The sequence below is a fragment of the Gorilla gorilla genome, chromosome 20, assembly GCF_029281585.2.
Source record: "Gorilla gorilla gorilla isolate KB3781 chromosome 20, NHGRI_mGorGor1-v2.1_pri, whole genome shotgun sequence".
Taxonomy (NCBI): domain Eukaryota; kingdom Metazoa; phylum Chordata; class Mammalia; order Primates; family Hominidae; genus Gorilla; species Gorilla gorilla.
In genome coordinates, this window is record NC_073244.2 from 19,117,358 (window position 1) to 19,134,020 (window position 16,663).

Sequence of the window (16,663 nt, forward strand, 5' to 3'; positions counted from 1 at the left end):
GTGGTGGTGGGCACCTGTAGTCCCAGCTACTTGGGAGGCTGAGGCAGGAGAATGGCGTGAACCCGGGAGGCGGAGCTTGCAGTGAGCCGAGATCACGCCACTGCACTCCAGCCTGGGCGACAGAGTGAGACTCCATCTTAAAAAAAAAAAAAAAAAAGGAACTGAAATATTCTTTATATTGATGACTGAGTTTTATGGCATTTTTGTCCCCCTGACATTTTTGTCCCTGCGAGTACGTCATTCACCTCACCCTAGCCCTGGGGGCTGCCAGGAAATCATAGGTGGGATACAGGAGGCAGCTGAGGGTTTTGCTGACTTCTCTGATGTGGGCAGCTTGGAGGACCGTGGCATCACAGATTGGGAAGGGGCTTGAGGAAGAGGAGCAGGTTGAAGCTGATGGCCTGAGGGGCCCTAGGGCTGATCTTGGGGTTGGGCACGCAGTGAGTGCCCAGAAATGCTGCTGTCGGCCAGCACCACTCCCCACCCAGAGGGCCATCTACGCACAGTTCTTTAGCCTGGACACTTGGTCACTCCCTGGAGCTTCAGCCCATCCTTGGCCCATCTGACCCTTTCTTTCTTCCCCAGCACCACCAAGCGCCCCAAGTCCATCGATGACAGTGAGATGGAGAGCCCTGTTGATGACGTGTTCTATCCCGGGACAGGCCGTTCCCCAGCAGCTGGCAGCAGCCAGTCCAGCGGGTGGCCCAACGATGTGGATGCAGGTATGGGTGCGGGGGATCCTGACCCAGAGCAAGGGCAGCCCAGAGTCTTTTTGTCCTCTTCTCAGTTTACCTGGTGAGCCTCCCACCAGTTGTTCCCCTGTCGGGGGGCATTACCCATCTGTTTTCTTGCCTCCTGATCTTCCAGGGAGGGCAGAGCAGGCTGAAGGAAGGGAGTGGAGGTGAGGAGGGGTGCTGTGAGAGTCAGCAGCAGAGCCCGTGGTATGGCGGTGGGAAGCAGAGGGGGTGCCAAGCCTCTGGTGCCCCACAGTGGGATGGCCGCAGCCCCTCCTGGTATTTCTCTAGAGGTTGCCCCACCCTGTGGCCTCATGGTTTAAAGCAGTTTCTCACCCTGGGGGCTCATCATTCTGTGTAGGGGGATTGTTCTGTGCATGGCAGGATGTTTAGCAGCATCCCTGGCCTCCACCTACAAGATGCCAGCAGCAAAACCCCCACCCCCAGTTTTGATGACCAAAAATGCCTCCAGACATTGTCAGACGTTCCCTAGTGGGACAGAATCCTCCCAGGATGAGAACCACTGGTCTCAAGGGCCCAGCTTTACAGAGAGAGGCTCAGAGTCTAGTGAAGAATGAGCAGAGTCCTTTTGAGACCAGGTAGGGAAGCTAGCGAAGGGGAGAAAGTACAGAGGAAGCCAGCTCAGACCTTCCCAGTCCCCTCTAGGGATCTTCTTCTTGTTGAACCCACCCCCCTTCACCTCCATTCTTGACTGAGGGTGCAGACAGACCTAGAGAGGACTCTGGAAGACAGCGTGTAACACGTGCGTGTGTGTGTGTGCATGTGCATGAGCACATGTGTGTGAGGAGGCTGGCCGCAAGAGTCCCCGCTGACGTGCCAGTGGTACAGCCTGTGTTTATCCTCACTGTGGGTGTGACAGGGCCTGGGAGTGCAGACTCACGTGTGTGGGCTGTGCACAGGGCATGTCTGCTCTGGACAGGCCTGGGCCCTGGGCATCATTCTCCTCCTCCAAAAGGTGAGGGTCTGACCTAGTGGTACTTTGTCTGATGTTTTCCAGATATGCCCCTACTGGGAAGGGCCAAGTGGGCAGGCAGAGGCTGGGGTGGAGCGAGGTGGGGCTGGGAAGCACTCCTGCTTTTCTGCTGCCCCAGAACGAATGCAAGTTCCGGCAGCTTCTCCTCCTCCTGGGAGGAGGAAAGGAGGGCTCGCCTCCAGGCCTCAGGCTGAGGGAATGGGCTGGAGACCCTCTAGATGGCCAGCAGAGGCTGGCCTCTGTGAGAAGGCTTCCTTGTGTGACTCTGGGGCCCCTCCCAGGCTCTCCTCGTGGCAGGCAGGGACTTGGGCCAGCATGGGCCACATGCTTCCCTAGGGGAGCCTTGAGAGGCAGAGAGAGGAGTTGAGAAGGCCCGGGAGACTCTTGGGCTACATCCTGGGTCCCTGGCCGGGGCCTCAGTAGGTGACCCCTTCTGCAAGGACTGCCCCTGGGGTGCATAGAGGACTGTGTCTGCAGCTGGCTCCTGGGGCAAGGGCTCCTGGGCTCCTGTGCCCAGACCTAGTTCCTGAGGAGCCCCCCTCTTCCTGGCTCCTGCTCTCTCCTTTCTTGGCTGTCTGCTTTTGTGCCTGCCATTTCTGCATTTCTGCTCCTTCCGGCAGTCCTGCCACGCATGGCCCCCCAACATCCTCCTGCAGCACCCTCCGGCTCCCTTTTCCCCTCACTCCGCTGTGTGTTGTTTCCATGGGCTGCAACAAATTGCCAATTAAGCAGCCCAGCTGCAGGACAGGGAACAGCTGGGGAGGCACTGTGCGGCCATGGGGACAGCTGTGCACAGCTGGTAGGATGCTCCCCCCTCCCCACTGTGCCAGCTATCAGGTGGCACACAGCTGCTGCCAGATAACACCTCTGCTGGCGGCTGGGAGTTCGCCCTTCCCCCGCCCCTTCCCTCTGCAGTTAAGATGGCTCTTTATTTCTCTGTTCTGCAGCCCCTCCACCCCTCACCCAAACTGACTTGATTTTGTCCTCCAAGGGTGGCAGCTCTTGAGATCTGCCCCAACTCTACCTTATCCTTCCCAGCCTGGGCACAACCTTAAAGCTCAGCCCAAGATGGGAGTTGATCTTTCCAGAAGAACCTGGCCCCCTGGGGGCCCTGCTTTGTCATTTGGATGCTATGGCCACTGGGCAGAGATGAATTTCTAAAGACAGACGTCAAACAAGGTGTTCTCTGTGCCCTTGTTTCATGCTGAATGCCACCCACACCTCTGGCACCAGAAGCAGGGCAGAGCCCTGAAATTATCCATCCTATGGCAGCTGAGCTTCTGGGTCCCCTGGCTGGGGGAGTCCTCTCCCCTCTGTCTCTGCCTGCACAGCCTGGCTAGGCCTGAGCAGCCCAAGGACTCTCCAGGTCCTCTGGCCTCTGTCCCTGCTCTCTCGCTGGGCATTGTGTCCCTCCTGAGGGCTCATGGCTGTGTGCTCCCTTCCCTAAACAGGGCCCTGGCTTCTTCCCACCAGAACCTCCCATGGCCCAGGGCACCATGGCATAGACCCCAGCCTGTCCCTCCCAAACTTACCCCTTCCCGGCTCTCAGGCTGGCGCCCTGGGGTTCCTCCTGCACTCCTTTCCCAATGTTGGTCCTGCATCCCACCCTTTCACTTCATTACCTGCTTGCCAGGGCACAGGCTGGGGCCCTTGCTCACCCCCTGCCTGGCACACACCACCCCACATTACCCAGGGGCCTCGTTTTCCTCTCTGGTTAGAAGCACCCCTTGGCTGGCCTAAACACAGGGCCTCGGAACCAGGCCTAGAACAAGGCCTGGGACTGGGCAAGGAGCAGCAGGAGGGAGCACAGTGGAGGAAGGGGCGGTGGGGAGGGGCTGAGGAGAGAAGGAGCGAGCTGCTGGCTTCCCGCCTTCCCCGCGCCCACCCCAGCCCAGCTAAACCTGCCCTGTGTTGCTGCTTCCTCCCCCCAGGCCCGGCTTCTCTAAAGAAGTCAGGAAAGCTGGACTTCTGCAGTGCCCTCTCCTCTCAGGGCAGCTCCCCGCGCATGGCTTTCACCCACCACCCGCTGCCTGTGCTTGCTGGAGTCAGACCAGGTGAGAAATGGGGGGCCCCGGAGGGGGGCAGTTGGGGAGGTGGCTGAGTATCTAGGGGCAGCTGGCCAGGTGAAGGGGCCAGAGCTGACCCCGAGTGACAGCCCCACGCTCTCCGAGTGGGCCATGGTGCAGCAGCGGGTGGGCATGGGAGCCGGCCCCTGCTTCACGTAGCACCTCATCGAGGACCAGGCCGGGCCCCTGGGCTGCCCACCTGGCTCCTGAGCAACCTCCCACTTCTCACTCCTCACGTGCATGGGTGCTACATACAACACAAGCCTGTCCCGAGTCGTCCCCAACTCTGGCCCAGTTCTCCTTTTGTCCTGCCAGCTGTGGGCGGGAAGGCACAGCCTTCTGCTCTGCCCTCCTGCCGGCTCCTCTCTCCCAGCTCCTGGCTGAGCCCAGGCTCTGTTTTTTTGCCAGCATGAGCCCAGGTTGATGTGGGGCCTGGATGGAGAAGAGTACTCCTAAGGAGCCCAGGCTCCTGCGGCAAGTAGCTACCTTGTCTGGGCCTCCCTGCCGCTTTCTAGAAAGGAAGGGCTGGGTCTAGGGGACAGGTGGTACCTGGGCTGCTCCCCAGGAAAAGGAACTGCCCACTGCCGTGGGGCTGCTATCTGACTTCAGTGTCCCAGTTGAGAAGGTGCTCAGGTTGAGAACACCTAGATCGCCCTGAGGAGATAGGATCAGGCAGGAGGCTGTGGGAGCTGAGACCTCAGCCCTGTCAGTCCTTCACTTTCTTCTTCCCTCTCTGGGCACCCACCTGGCAGCAAGAGGCCTGGACTTTTTCTGGATATGGCCCTATGTCCGCCTGCCATCTCCTGGGCTCGTATGTAGGACACAGAAAATGAGGAGGTTTACCTCCTGGCTTCCTCCTTGGGGCCTCCTGGCTGGGAGCCCAGAGGCAGCCGGTGCTGGGGCAGGGTGTGGTGGCCGCAAGGTGGGGGTGGGGAGCCCAGGCCCTCTACACAGGCAGCAGGAGGGTGCAGGCCTGGCTCCTCCGGCTCCACCTCAGCTTTTATGAACTCCAGAGAGAAGCCAAGTTTCCTCAGCCCCCTAATGAAACCAAGAGCAAGAGCGAGCTGATTGGAAACAGACGGGAGGAGGAAGAGCTGGGGCCTGCTCTGGGTTGGGAATTGCATGTGCAAGGACGCGTATGTGAGGACACGTGTGTGAGTGATGAGGCTGAGCACATGAGAACACCGCCTAGGTGGCGGTGGCTGGGTGCACACCAGCTCGCACTCAGGAGATGTGTGTGCATATGTCAGACGGCCATCCTGAGCAGATGCTGGCTTTGTCTTCATCCAGAGCCCCAGGGAACCCTCTGCCTCCTCTTGTCCCCCACCCAGTCTCCCACCCAGGGCCTGAATTAAGGCAGGGCTAGTGAGGCACTCACCTTAGGTGCATAGTGTCAGCAAGTATCAAAAAACTCAGTCATCAAGATAAATAATATTTTAATGGAATATGTTTTAAAATCCAAACTATTGCAAAAAAAGGGTATGATAAGCAAACACCAGTTTTTTTGTTTGTTTTTCTTTTTCTTTTTTGAAAGACAGTTTCCTGCTCTATTACTCAGGCTGAATGCAGTGGCACGATTATAGCTCACTGAAGCCTTGAACTCCCAGACTCAAGTGATCCCTCCTGTGTGCCACCCTGGCTAATTGTTAAATGTTTGTTGTAGAGACGGGGTCTTGTTATGTTTCCCAGGCTGACCTCCAACTCCTGGATCAAGTGATCCTCCCACCTTGGCCTCCCAAAGCACTGGGATTACAGGTATGAGCCACAGCACTCAGCCATGTCTTTGTTTAAAATGGTTTAAAATGTTGAGGCTGGGCACAGTGGCTCATGCTTGTAATCCCTGTACTTTGGGAGGCCAAGGCAGGAAGACTGCTTGAGGCCAGGAGTTCGAGGCTGCAGTGAGCTGTGATCATGCCACTGCACTACAGCCTGGATGACAGGGCGAGATCCCGTCTCTATTTAAAAGATACTGGCTGGGTGCGGTGGCTCACGCCTGTAATCCCAGCACTTTGGGAGGCTGAGGTGGGCGGATCACAAGGTCAGGAGATCGAGACCATTCTGGCTAACACGGTGAAACCCTGTCTCTACTAAAAATACAAAAAATTAGCCGGGCGTGGTGGTGGGCGCCTGTAGTCCCAACTACTTGGGAGGCTGAGGCAGGAGAATGGCATGAACCCGGGAGGCAGAGCTTGCAGTGAGCTGAGATCACGCCACTGCATTCCAGCCTGGGTGACAGAGCGAGACTCAGTCTCAAAAAAAAAAAAAATTCTTTAGGCTGGGCACAGTGGCTCATGCCTGTAATCCCAGCACTTTGGGAGGCCAAGGCAGGCAGATCACTTGAGCCCAGGAGTTTGAGATTAACCAGGGCAATATGGCAAAATCTCATCTCTAGAAAAAAAAAAAAAAAAAAGCAAAAATCTACCAGGCCTGGTGGCGTGCACCTGTAGTGCTGGTTACTTGGGGGGCTGAGGCGGGAGGATTGCATGAGCCCAGGAGGATTGCTTGCCGTGATCCGTGTTTGTGCCACTGCCCTCCAGTCTGGATGACAGAGCGAGACCCTGTCTCAAATAATAATAATAACACTTTTTTAAAAAGCCAAATAAAATAAAGACAAGATCCTACCCTGCCTCATCTGCCTCATCCTAATCTCCCAGCGCTGGTTGTGATCAAACTTTATTTACAAAAACAAATGGCTGGCCTTTGGACCCTAGTTTGCCTATTTGATTATTATTATTGTTATTATTATTATTTTTGTATTGCATTAAAACATCATGGATCCTGATGACTGACTTTTTTGTGCCGCCTTAACTTTTGTGCCTGTGGCGGCTGCCTTACCTGCTCTGGATCCTCAGGACCCTCTGACCGGCAGCTCCCCTCCTCTCCTGTCCCTCCCACTGGCTGCCTCCTTGGCCCTGACACCCTTTTTTCCCTGCCCACGTGCATGCAGGGAGCCCCCGGGCCACAGCATCAGCCCTGCACTTCCCCTCCACGTCCATCATCCAGCAGTCGAGCCCGTATTTCACGCACCCGACCATCCGCTACCACCACCACCACGGGCAGGACTCACTGAAGGAGTTTGTGCAGTTTGTGTGCTCGGATGGCTCGGGCCAGGCCACCGGACAGGTGAGTCCAGAGGGCCCCAGGAGCCCGGCTACAGCCTCATCTCCACATCTATCTGTCTGTCTCAGGGCTCACAGGGAGAGGGCCCAAAAGCCAGGAGCCCACCTGGGGCTGGAGCAGCAGGGAGCTGGTAGTACCAAACGCCTCGATTTTCTGGGTCTGGGGACAGGGGTCTGTGTATTATGCCAGGGCCTGTCTATCATGGTCCGGAGAGGTGGGGGCAGCATCTGGGCCCCCTTGCTCAGTCAGGCTCCTTGCCCTTCCCATGGTCCTTGCCCCCTCAGCAGGAGTGAACTCATGATGATCCAACCCGGATCTGGGCCCTGACCTCCCAGCGCTCCTCTTAAACCTCGGGGCTGCAAGGATTTGCTAGATTCTAGACCAGGGTTTCCCCAGTATCAGCACTGTTGACATTTGGGGCTGTTTATTCACTATTGTGTGAGACCATCCAGTGCATTGTAGGATGTTGAGCAATATCCTTGGCCTCCACCTGCTAGATGCCAGGAGCACCTCGTCCTCCCCAGTCTTGATAATAAAAAAAAGTCTCCAGATTTCAGTGTGCCCAGGAGGGCAAGACCGTCCCTAGTGAGGAGCACTGTGTCAAGGGAAAGCCCCAATCCACATAGCTGCCACGGAGACTCCTGCTGGCAGGACTTTTAACAAAGGGTTCCCAGGATGGTCCTGGTTCTAGAGTGAAACCCTGCTGCTCCTCAGCCCTGGGAGACACACTGGCTCCCCCCAGAGCCCTTCTCTGTCACTGACAGAAACTCAGGGTTGCTTAGCGAAAGAATGATCCCAGGAGGTGGTGGGCCAGAGATGACCCTTCAGTGGGACAACGGTCCGTGGTTGGAATGTGGAGGTTTCTAGACCTCTGGGAAAAGTCCAGAAGCCTCAGCAGCATGCTGTAATAGGAGAAGCTCTAGCTCCTCTGTAGCCAGCCCTCCCAGCCTGGAAGCCTGCTGCGAGAGGTCAGGCAGGGAGGATGCTCAAAGGGCTGTGGTGGGGAAAGGCATCCCGGAAGCCCACACCAGAGGCTGCCTGCTGCCACCAGCCCCGTGCTGCCTTGGTGTGCTCTGGCAGAGCGAGCATTTGCTAAGTGCTGGTGTATTGATTTGCGGCGGGGCCGTGGCTCCGCCTCCTCACTCTGTCCCTAAGGGAAGCCAGTCCTCTTCCCTCCCTACTGTTCCCCTCCTGCTCCTTTCCTCCTCGTCTCCCTTCTCCCTTTGCCCGTCGAGGGTTTCTCTTGGCTGACTCTGCAGCTCCTTAGTGTACTGGTAGCTTCGCCCACCTCTCTCTGGACAAGCTCTGTCCACTTTTAGGGCCATGGAGGGAAGAGCAGACCTGACCTCTGACAGCTGCTGTGCTTGCATCAGAGATGCCAGCAGAGTTCACGGGGAGCTACCAGCCTATGCCCAGCCCCCAAGGGGCCTGGGGTCTGGGATATGCCGCAGAGAAGCCTGGAACATTACCTTACCTGCTTTCTTAACTGCTGAGGCAGCCAGGATTTGGAGTCAAATTCAGGCTGGCCTAGAGACCAGCCAAGGTTAGGCCAAGGAGCCAAACCTAACCACAGAACCCTTGAGAAAGTGGGTCATTTAGTCCTCTGGCCATTCTGAGCCTCTGGTCCTGAGGGCTGGGTCCTGAGCCTCTCCCTTGACTTGACTGTTCAAGATTGAGGACTCTGATATAGAGCCATAGTTTTTAAAAAAACGACAGAGGACTCATTTTGCCTAGAAGCTTCTCTTCCTGAGGCAGGCACTTGCTCCAAGCAGACCATGGACAAAACACCGCAAACAGGCACCTTGATTAAGCAAGGAGTGTGGCCCAGCTGGGGAGCAACTTCTGAGTTTCCTTGTGTGGCCCGTTGTACTGAAGAGAGGGAGAGGGGGCTCAGCGGGGAGCCTGCTTGATGGAGCCCACGCCCGGCTTCTGGGAGAAGGCTAGAGACAGCACTGTGCTACACAAGAGGCTGATGCATAGCTGCAGAGAGCCAGAGGGCCCGGCTCTGCCACTGATCCAGTGGGTAGGGAGTGGCAGCGCCCAGCTGTGCTTGCACTACAGCCACTGTTAAGCAGTGCTTCTCAGACTTGGCATGCGCGAGAGTCAACTAGAGCCCTGGCTAACACACAGATGGCTGTGCCTCACCCCCAGAGCATCTGATTCAGCAGGTCTGGGGTGGGGACTAAGAATTAGCATTTTTCCCAACTTTCTAGGTGATGCTGATGCTGTTTCTAACCTCCTTGAGAATCAGAAGTCACAGATCAGTTTTGCAGGAAAATGTCTGCATAGAAGAATTTTAGGCTGGGCGCGGTGGCTCACACCTGTAATCCTAGCACTTTGGGAGGCTGAGGCAGGCAGATGATTGCCTGAGCTCAGGAGTTCGAGACCAGCCTGGGCAACACGGTAAAACCCCTCTCTACTAAAATGCAAAAAATTAGCTGGACGTGGCGGCGTGTGCCTGTAGTCCCAGCTACTTGGGAGGCTGAGGCAGAAGAATCGCTTGAACCCGGGAGGCAGAGGTTGCAGTGAGCCAAGATTGCGCCACTGCACTCCAGTCTGGGCAACAGAGTGAGACTCTGTGTACAAAACAAAAACAAAAACAAAAAAAACCCAGAATTTTACAGACAATTGCAGAAGGGTTCCCAGGGCACACCTATAGCCTGGCCTTGGACCCTAGGGTATTAACAGCCAAGGCCATGTGGAGACACTATGCAGAGGAGATGCAAAGGGCAGTTAAGAGGATGCCTGGTTAGCTGTGTTTCAGTGAGAAGGAAAAGACTGCCAAGTGAACATGATGGAGAAATCACAGGGCCCAATGGGAGAGCATGACTCTGGGAGGCAGGATGCCTGGTCCTGGCTCAGTCTTGACCATCAATGTCAGAACAGCCAGGCCCACGTGTTCATCTGTAAGGTGAAAGTGAGGAGCTGGTCGGGCGCGGTGGCTTATACCTGTAATCCCAGCACTTTGGGAGGCCGAGGTGGGCGGATCATTTGAGGTCGGGAGTTCGAGACCAGCCTGACCAACGTGGAGAAACCCCGTCTCTACTAAAAATACAAAAATTAGCCGGGCATGATGGTGGGTGCCTGTAATCCCAGCTACTTGGGAGGCTGAGGCAGGAGAATCGCTTGAACCCGGGAGGCGGAGGTTGCAGTGAGCCGAGATTGCGCCACTGCACTCCAGCCTGGGCGACAGAGTGAGACTCCATCTCAAAAAAAAAAAAAAAAAAAAAAATTGAGGAGCTATACCACCTTCCAGGCTCCTTCTAGCTCCTAACTCCTGAGGTTTTAAGGCACTGCACAGTCACAAGACCTTGAGGTTTTTAAAACCTCAACTGTACCCCAATCAGAGCTGAGACATGCCAGCCTGGTTGGAAGTTACATCTAGAAACTGAATGTTGTAAATCAGCAGGTTTCAATGTCTGGCCATATCAGGCGGGGATTAGCATTATCGGGTGGGATTAACGATTTAGATACTCCTCGGGGAGACAGGCTCTGAAGCTGGAGGAAGGCAGAGGCCGTCCTGTGGTTGCTTGGAAGGCCTCTGTGTCCCAGTCCCCTGGGAGCCTGAGCTCGGGACACCTGGAGAGGAGGAATGAGGCTGTGATCAGACCGTCCCATTCCCTCCTTCTAGGCACGCGTGGAGATGAGGGGAGGCGTCGCATCACCTTTCTCTGCAGAGCTGCAAACCCCCACGCTCTGACCTGCACTGTTACCTGGAACTGAGGGTCCCTTTCCAAAACAACACCTGCACAAAAGTTCTCCAGCCCATGACACATATGGGGACCAGCAGCCACGGTTTGCTTTTGTCAAGGGTCACTGAGAGTTGTCACCCTTGGAGTGGGCAGGAATGGGTCAAAGGAACCATTTAGAGGGACAGTGTGTCAGACCTAGATGCTGGTCATCGTGGTAAAAAAACAGTGGGCAGAGAAGCCAGAGTTCAGAAGGGCGCGGCTGCACAGGCCAGCCTGGGCTTCCGTGACTTTAAAGTGCAGCAGGAAGGACAAGTCGATCCCACGTGCTTAGTGGTACTTGAGTGCTGCATGCTTCTGCCGACTTGTTGGGGAGCTGGCAGGGATGGGGGAGTGGCCTGTTTTGAAGGTTCCAGTGAGATCAAGAATGTCCTAGAGGAACAGGGCAGAGAAAGATAGGTTGTGATTCAGGGGATCTGGCTGGTCCCCACAGAGGGGACAGCGTTTTTTGAGCAGGTCTTGAAGGATGTGGGAAATAGTCTTTCATACAGAGAGCTTCGCAGCAAGCCAGCGTGCAGTCCTGCCTGCTCGGCCTGTGTTCTGGAAACCCCAGTCAGTTTGGAATGGGAAGTGCAGAGGGGCGGTAGGGGCTGGACCAGTAGAGGCATCCATGGGGGCCTTGAATGCCCAACTGAGGAGATTGGACTTCATGTTGGGTATAGCTGGGGCCGTGGAAGGTTTCAGAGGACTGGAGAAACCTGAGCTGATGTGGATTTGGGGGAGAGGATTGATGAGCCTGGTGGAAAGAATCCTAGCATCCCTGGAGTCAGGCAGACATGGCTGTGAATTCCAGGTCTGGCCAGTTGCAGCTGGGTGACTTAGGATAAACCATTTAATGGCCCAGAGCCTCAGTTTCCTCAGTTGTGAAATAAGGAGAATAGAGCTTCCTTTGTGGCAAGGCTTCCCAGGGCAGGCCTGTTAATGCTTGGACTGATGATCCTTTGTTGTTGGGGCTGTCCTGTGCACCGCAGGATGTCGAGCAGCATCCTGGCCTCCACCCAGCCCCTCCAGCCCCTTTGTTGTGACAACTGAAAGTGTCTCCAGACATTGCCAGTGTCTCCTTGAGGGGGACAGAATTACCCCTGGGTGAGAACTGATGCTTTCTGGGGTGGGTCAGGGGTTACACAACAGAACTAAAGCACCTGGTCCAGGGCTGGACACTGAGGGTCCTGAGCTGATAAGCACAGTCTCAGCACAGGGGAGCCCCATACACCAACTCATTGTCATCGTCCAGCTGAAATCTGTGAGGACAGAACAAGGCACTGGCTGGAGACATCAAGGGGATGGGCTCCTCGGGGCTTGCTCACCGATAGGAGGAGGAGCACACAGGATCCTCTCTGGGTCTCGCATCTGGGTGCCCGGAAGGGCGGAACTCTATCCCACAGGAGAGGTGCTGGTTTAGGATGAAGAGCGCAGGCCAGGCCTTCCTGAGCCCACGCTGCAGTGGTCATCAGGGTCCTGTTCAGAGCAGCAGGAGGTGTGTGCCCAAACCTCCAGGGAGGTCTCTCCAAGGAACCTGCCTGGGAGAGGCAGGGGCGCCTCTGTCTGTCCTTTGGCACCTATGTGTCCTGAAGCCAGAAGGCCAAACCACGCAAGGCCATGCACAGGGCCTGGAGGAGAAAATCCAGTTAGAAGCAAATGAGGGCATAAAGGACAAGGAATGCATCCTGGTGGCCGAGCATCCATGGCGTCTGAGGGCGTTGTACAGGGAAGTCCTCCTGAAGAACCTCACGGGCACTAGAGCTGGCAGCGACGGATTTTCTTCCCTGGCCATTCTTGAGAGAACAGGTCAGCGCCCTACCACCCGCAGGCAGTGAGGACCCAGGCTGCTGGAGCCGAGGACGAGCTCCCCAACTTCTGGTGGCCTCCTGAGGACATGTTGTGGGGTGGGTGCTGGCAGGCCTGCCGTCCTTGGTTAGGTGAACCAGCTCAGCCCGACAGCCCTCAGAGGGAGGCAGGCATGTGCTTTGGGGAGCTGGGGGAGCAGGGTGAGCGCGCTCATCTTTCCTGCTGTAGGAGATGGTCTTCAGGAGTGTGAGAGTTCTAGGTGCAGCTGCACGTATTTGCTAGGTGGCACATTTTGGTACCTAAAACATTTTCCCTAAGAAGTAACAAACCACCCGTCGAACACCCCCTCCCTCCCTCCCACAACTTCAAAAGAGGACCAAAAAAAAAAAAAAAAAAAAAAGAGAAACACCTGAGAGACCAAATAGAGGCCTTACACCCTCACCCATCCTGTGCCCTGGAGGAGAGGACCCAATCCTGGATCTTCCACCGGGAGCGCCCGCTCTCAGGAGCGAGCTGGCGCGGCCGCGCAGGGGAGCGTGTGTCTGTGTGTGATGTGCCTTCATGCGTCACTCTATTTATGTTGTTCGCAGCCCAACGGTAGCGGCCAGGGCAAAGTCCCGGGGTCATTTTTGCTACCGCCGCCGCCTCCAGTGGCCAGACCTGTGCCCCTTCCTATGCCTGATTCCAAATCCACCAGCACTGCCCCAGACGGCGCCGCCTTGACTCCTCCATCACCTTGTAAGTGGACGATGAAACCGAAACCACAACGCCCAGCGTCCCCGGCCCGTCCAAACAGTCTCCACTGCAAAAAGAAAAGCCTTCCCCCTCCCCACCACCAAAGCCCCCCAACCCAGAGCACCATGGACAAGAGCAGAGCCGAGCCCCCCAACCACAGCCTCCCTCCCGGGCCTCAGTCGCACCAGCCAGCACCCCACGAGCCCCCTGCCCGCTGCTCCCAGCCGGGGCCCCTGGCCCAGGCCCCTCTGGGGGGCGGGAGGGAGAGCACAGCTGGGGCGCGCAGGCCAGGGGTGCTGGCGGGGGTGGGAGGGGGCGGGGAGGCACAGCCATGCCATCTTCATGCCTGATTGCTGTTTTTTTTTTTTTGTTTTTTGTTTTTTGTTTTTTAATTTTTTTGTTGTTTCGTTGTTCCCCCCACACCAAGAAAATCAAATGTAACCACAAGGCGACGCCACCACCATCCCCTTTTTGCCTTGCCCCTCACCTCCATCCCTGGGCCCTTGGGCCTCAAAGACGCAGCAGGCCAGCCCCGACCCCTTCCCCCTCAGTCTCACATTTGGTTTCTCGTTGTTCCTCTTTTTTTTTCCCCCCCCCTCCATCCCTCTCCCCTCCCTTCTCCGCAATTCCTTTCCCAGGTTAGATGTTCCAAGGACGAGGGAGGGCTGTGGGCTTTGGCTTACTTCATCTCTCTCTCTGTCTCTCTTTCTTTTCTTTTCTTTTCTTTTTTTTTCCTCTTAAACCAATGACAAATTTTGTCAAAGGGAAAAGAAGAAAAATCAGTCGAGAGGTCCCAGGTAGACCCGGCGTGAAGGACAGGAGGATGGGGCGGGTGCTGTCTGTGGGCCAGGGTGGGCAGCTCTGGGGGTGGGCAGGCCACAGGCCAGGGCAGTTCGGTGGCGGTGGGAGGGGTGGCCCATCTCACACTGCTCTCCGCTCGCTCTGTCTCTCCTCCTTTCTCGTGGTTTGAGTTCTTTTCCCCTCTCCATCCTCTTCATGCCATCTTCCCATCTGCATCCACCATAAGACATGAAATCACAGTCATTGGAGGTGGGCAGGGTGGGGGATGGGAGCTGGGCTACAGGGTTCGGGGGCCACTTCTGGAGAGAGGTGGGCAGAATCTGGTAAGCATGGAGTCCCTGGGTGTGTCTGGTGCAGGGCAGCGGCCGGCCTTCCAGGTAACCTGTGACACTCCTTGCCTCCTCTGGGGGTATCTTCCCTTCTGGGAGTGCAGGGCCTGTTCCCTCCAGCAGGGCTCCATCTGGACAACCTGAGAGGAACTCAGGGCTGTTGAGATCATTTTGTCCTTGGGCCCCAGGATGGCTGCTCCCAGGCATCTGAGCCCTAGGGCTCTGCCAGGCTCTCCAGCCTCCTCCTCCTCTATTGCCTTGGTCCTGGAACCACAGGCCTGTTGGACCTGGTGCATCAGTCAGAGGAGGAGAATGCCATAGGCCTGAGCCTTGCCACCCATGGGCCCAAGCCAGGCAGCCAGCTCCTAGGCCCTTCTCTGACCCTGCCCTACCTGGCTCAGACCTCCATTGGGCACCCTTTGGGTTCCCCAAGCCTGCCTGCCTGGTCCTTGGGCCTGCCCAGAGTGGTAAGAGGTATAACATCTAGCTAGGCCACCCAGGTTGGAGAGGTAGCCTGGCTGGGAAGGCCTTCCCGAAGCAGGGTGGGGCCGGACTGCCAAAGCCTCCACCCTCCCCTGGCCCCCCCTCTTCAGTACCTGAGAGGGGCCAGTGGGAAAGCAGGGTTATCCACTGAGGGTACTTGGGGACCAGGGCTATCCCCAGCCCTGCCCAGTGCCTCACTAGCAGGTGGAACTGGGTCCAAGAGACTTTTGTCTCAGCCTCCAGGGCCTCTCCCTCATCCCAGCTGTGAAAAAGGATGCCTGGCTGAGACTGTGGCTTCTGAGTGGGGGTGTGTCGGGGGTGTAGTGTGTGTTCCTGGTCAGTGAGAGGATGAGGTCGTCCCTCTGTAGTGGGGGGCAGGCTCGGAGCCTGGCCTTCAGCTCAGATGCCCCTCTGGCCCGTCCTTCCCACTGCCAGCCTAAACTCGGGCAGCATGGTCTAACTCAGTTTCTCCCTCTCTCAGCAGCCCCGAGGGGCAGTGCCCAGGTGGGCCCCAAGGCCTGACAGGGTCTCTCCCTCTCTCCCCTGCTCCCCACAGCATTCGCAACGACAGGCGCCTCCTCTGCCAACCGGTTTGTCAGCATCGGACCCCGGGACGGCAACTTTCTGAACATCCCACAGCAGTCTCAGGTAGGAGACCCTGCCCGCCACCTGGATGCAGGGACCAGGGGAGTAGGCAGGGTTGGGGGGTATCTTGGTGTTAGGGAAGAGCCTGGAGTCCTTGGGGCTAACAGGGAGAGAGAGGTCTGAGGTGGGGCTGGAGGGCCCAGGCTTTCGCACGCCCAGCTGAGCCTGTCTCCCCAGGCAGCCCCCAGGCTCCCTGGCTAATCAGCTAATTGGATAATTAGCTCTGACAGCCCTGGCCCTGGGGAAGGCGGCCAAGGACCCAAGTCTAGAGGCCCTCTGGGCCAGGCCTGGTAGAAGCAAAGATGGAAGCCTGAGGCCCATCGGGAGGAGAATAGAGTCTGCCTCACTGCTTTCACCTGCCCCGACTGGAAGCCCTGGCCCCTAGCCCTCCCCTTTCCCCTGGCTTTGGGTGGGCTGGGTGACGGGTGGAGGAGGGACAGAGGGCCTGGTGGGCTGCGTGCCCAGAACTGGCACTGAGGGCAGGGCAGGCCGCCGCCCTAGAGGCCCCTCACCCAAGTCTCCGGGAGTCATGTTAGGGAGAAGGCCAGCATGCTGGAGACCTCATCCTTGCTCCTATCCCCTGCTGACACCACCCTTAGTTCTCACCAGGAGACAGATCCCCGTCACAAGCAGGAGATAAGACTACTCTTAGCCCTCCAGGTGGAGACCCCAGAGGCCAGTGCCCACAGAGCCCAGTGCCCTTGGGGGCACAGGGAAGACCCATCTCAGGAGGAGGACAGAGGCAGCTTTAGGAGGCCTGAGGCTTTTACAGCCCAGGGTTTTGAAAAAGAACATGCAAAGATCTTTCTTTTGCACATTTTACAAAAACACCACCTTGGAGGTGTCCTCAGCCCTGGGAAATCCACCTCTCTCAAGAGCCCCTGGGGCCACCTCTCATCTCCTGCTCTGCCTCTGTTCTGGGGCCTGAGTCCAGAGAAAGTTGGTGGATGGAAGTTGTGTGTGTGGTTTGAGATTGTTTTTTTTTTTTTTCTTTTCCTTTCCTTCCCTCAAAAAAAAAAAAAAAAAAAAAAAAAAAGCCAAAAAAGTTTGTCAAACTTCAAACTTCAGAGCTCCCTAGTGGCAAGGAGGGGAGGGGAAGAGAACTTCAACCCCCTCCAGCTTCCCACCCCCTTTCCCCAGAGTCACGTCTGACCCGTCTGGTTTCCAGGAGCAACCAGACATGATGTAACACCCAGATGAACTTGAACTTGGGGGTGTT

General features: G+C 56.8%; 1 protein-coding gene across 10 annotated transcripts in view; it reads left to right on the plus strand.

The window, feature by feature from the left end:
• NFIX (nuclear factor I X) overlaps positions 1-16,663 on the plus strand; it is a 103,125-nt gene that overhangs the window by 79,262 nt on the left and 7,200 nt on the right. For 4 of the 10 annotated variants that reach the window (XM_055371762.2, XM_055371764.2, XM_055371761.2 and 1 more), the window contains exons 6-10: positions 586-722; positions 3,660-3,782; positions 6,742-6,917; positions 13,042-13,189; positions 15,356-15,447. In XM_055371762.2, coding sequence (XP_055227737.1) covers positions 586-722; positions 3,660-3,782; positions 6,742-6,917; positions 13,042-13,189; positions 15,356-15,447 — 676 coding nt within the window. Of the gene's footprint in view, positions 1-585; positions 723-3,659; positions 3,783-6,741; positions 6,918-13,041; positions 13,190-15,355; positions 15,448-16,663 lie in introns of those variants that run through there. The other 6 variants (XM_063701778.1, XM_055371763.2, XM_055371768.2 and 3 more) reach the window with 3 other exon arrangements.